This window comes from Pyrus communis, chromosome 1 (genome assembly GCF_963583255.1).
Source record: "Pyrus communis chromosome 1, drPyrComm1.1, whole genome shotgun sequence".
NCBI lineage: Eukaryota > Viridiplantae > Streptophyta > Magnoliopsida > Rosales > Rosaceae > Pyrus > Pyrus communis.
This window is the reverse complement of record NC_084803.1, coordinates 39,440,007-39,442,542: the sequence shown is the minus strand read 5'-3', so window position 1 is coordinate 39,442,542 and position 2,536 is coordinate 39,440,007. Positions and strand designations below refer to the sequence as shown.

Genomic DNA, 2,536 nt, shown 5'->3' with positions numbered 1-2,536 from the left:
ACATAATGGAAACATGGGAAACATGCATATAATGTGCATTCATTTAAGTATTCAACAAGTCTCTTACAATTTATTGAAAAAAATAAAATGCAAAATGAAAGTTATCTATTTTCTGTCTAAGTAAGTCGCAACCTAGGCCGGTCCCTAGGCGGTCTAGGTGGGTGCCTTAGCAAGTCAAGGTGCCCTTTCTTAATTTTCAAACTCTTAGGCATTAATTGGGATGGTGGCCAACCCTCTAACACTTAGGCGGCGCTAGGTGAGGATTTTTTAAACAGTGCACAAAATATGTGTCAAATGCGTTAAAAGTACGTGTTTCCGGATGTAACCATATCTATATAAAGCAAACCCACTTCATCAATCTTTAATGTTTTATAGGTCATAAAAAACAGGTGAGAAATTAAGCAGGGCAACAAGTATGGAGCGAAACGATGAAGTTTCAACTCGGCCATCGCTAGCTTTTCCTGTTAGCTTAGCGCTGCTTGTGTTGCTGTTATTGAGCGCCAGCATCTTCTTCTTGTGTTGCCTCCAATGGGACAAGCTTCGGTCTCTATTTCTGTCCTCTGTGGAAGAAGGCAACCCTGACGATCATATCCTACCAGATTTAGATCAGAAATCTACTCGTCCAAACATGGTACGTACGCAAATAAGTAAATCTGTGCCTTTTTTTTATTTTTTTTTAATAAAAATTAAGTGTTGTAGTTTGATTGGTTTTAATTGTTCATGTGATAGATGGAAAAGCAAAATCAGCAGAAGAGCCTGACAGTGCTGATGCCAGGAGATCAGGTGCCAAAGTTTATAGCAATTGCTTGTCCATGTCAGGCTCCAGTAATGGAGAAGCTCACTGTGATTGTGCAGAAGCCTACCCTTTTTCTTTAATGGTGCTACTGTATATAGCTAGTAACTGACTAGTTTCAAATGCTTAATTCAAGTTGATTTTTCCCTATTCTTAACTTTTTGGTTTATCCAAAAGTTGAAAATTGAAAAGGAAGTATATATTCTTGTACAATATTATTTGTAAAGAAGAAAATATGGTCCATTGTTGTTAGATTTTGGAGCTCATTCAACACAAACCATCATAGTGCAAATCAGTTACATATATATTGAGGCTAATCCCTAACTTCCCTTTTCGTTCTTAATTCTGATTTTTCAGAATTTTTTTTTTTTCCTTGAATACATGACAACCACCCAGTAATCTTTCGTAAGATGTTAAAGATTTTAATTTAATTTGTAGAACTATCACTCGGGTGCTAATTAGTTAGTAAGTTAATACACCGCTAATTAATAACTTGTTTTCATCTCATAATTGAATCTTATGGTCTGAAAGGTTCATTTTTAAGTCATTATTAAAAAAATTATATTTATAAAAAAATCAATTAAATCAGAAATCTTTTCACTATTTACTTGTTACCCGTTCTTCATCTATCGACATTGTCACCGACGCGATTTTGTCCCTCTACTTTTTTATTTGTCATGGTCAGATATTTTTCAAATTGAGTGAGTTTATATATGTATGATTTTTCATTGACGATCTGCAACAAGGTATATTTGAACAAATGATATATATTATCTACGCTAAGGAGATGAACGAGTGCACTAAGCCTCATAATGGGCTAGCATTAATGTGGTTCAAATTTGTCTTTGACAAGAATAGAGTCTAAAAATTCTTACTTAGAAGTGAAAAGAAATACCACTAGACCGTAGTATATTAATATATTTAGATCATGAAAAATATCATGTAGTGGTTTAGCCACCAATCAACTTACAAACTTATTGCCATTTAGTACTACACTTTAGTGATATTTCTCTTCATTTGTAAGTGAGGTATTAGGTTTGATTCTCATCAAAGGAAAATTTGAATCACATTATTACGGGTTTTCATCATAAATAACCAAAATTTAACCCTAATTTCATATAGGTCAGTTTTTGTAATTTCTTTCAGATATAGCCGAATTATTATTTAAATAGACCTTAGTACCCTTAAAATTAAAGCTCAATTACGTATAATAAGCCTCATCAAGATGACTCCCGATTTTATTTCTTCCTTCTTTTATTATCACCACAAGACAAACAAAGAAACTCAAAAGATCCCCAGGCCATAAAGATATCAGATTGTTTTTTCCTTCTTGTAAAAATCAAAATCTGATTATTTTATTTTGGGAGAACTAATAAGGGTTTAGCTAAAGCTTATGTCTTTACTCAAATAATGTGTGAACGCCTTCAGCCAAATTTTGGAATTAGAACCCTTTGAGAGAAAAGCAGCAAGATCTCAACAATGTATATTAGTCTCTTGTTGATTGTTCTATCCCAACTGGATACGAATGCAGTTTCTTTTTAATTTTAATTTGAGATAATAGCAAAAATTGTGTTAATTCAGTTTAATACACTCATCTCCTCCTTAGTGTAAAGAATATAGTTGGTTAAAAATAAAAAAAATAAAAACTTGCAAACTTGTTTGTGCTTCTAAGCACCTTTGAATTTGTAAAACCAGATCATCAATAGTTTTCTACACCGAGGATTCGAAATTGGCGTACCAGAT

General features: G+C 33.1%; 1 protein-coding gene across 1 annotated transcript; it reads left to right on the top strand.

Moving 5' to 3' along the window:
• The first annotated feature begins 388 nt into the window (after positions 1-388).
• LOC137731170 (uncharacterized protein At5g65660-like) lies at positions 389-1,047 on the top strand. The gene is made up of 2 exons (XM_068470278.1): positions 389-631; positions 730-1,047. Exons 1-2 carry the CDS (start codon positions 416-418, stop codon positions 874-876), a joined length of 363 nt encoding a protein of 120 aa, XP_068326379.1. The 5' UTR covers positions 389-415; the 3' UTR covers positions 877-1,047.
• The last annotated feature ends 1,489 nt before the right edge of the window (positions 1,048-2,536 follow it).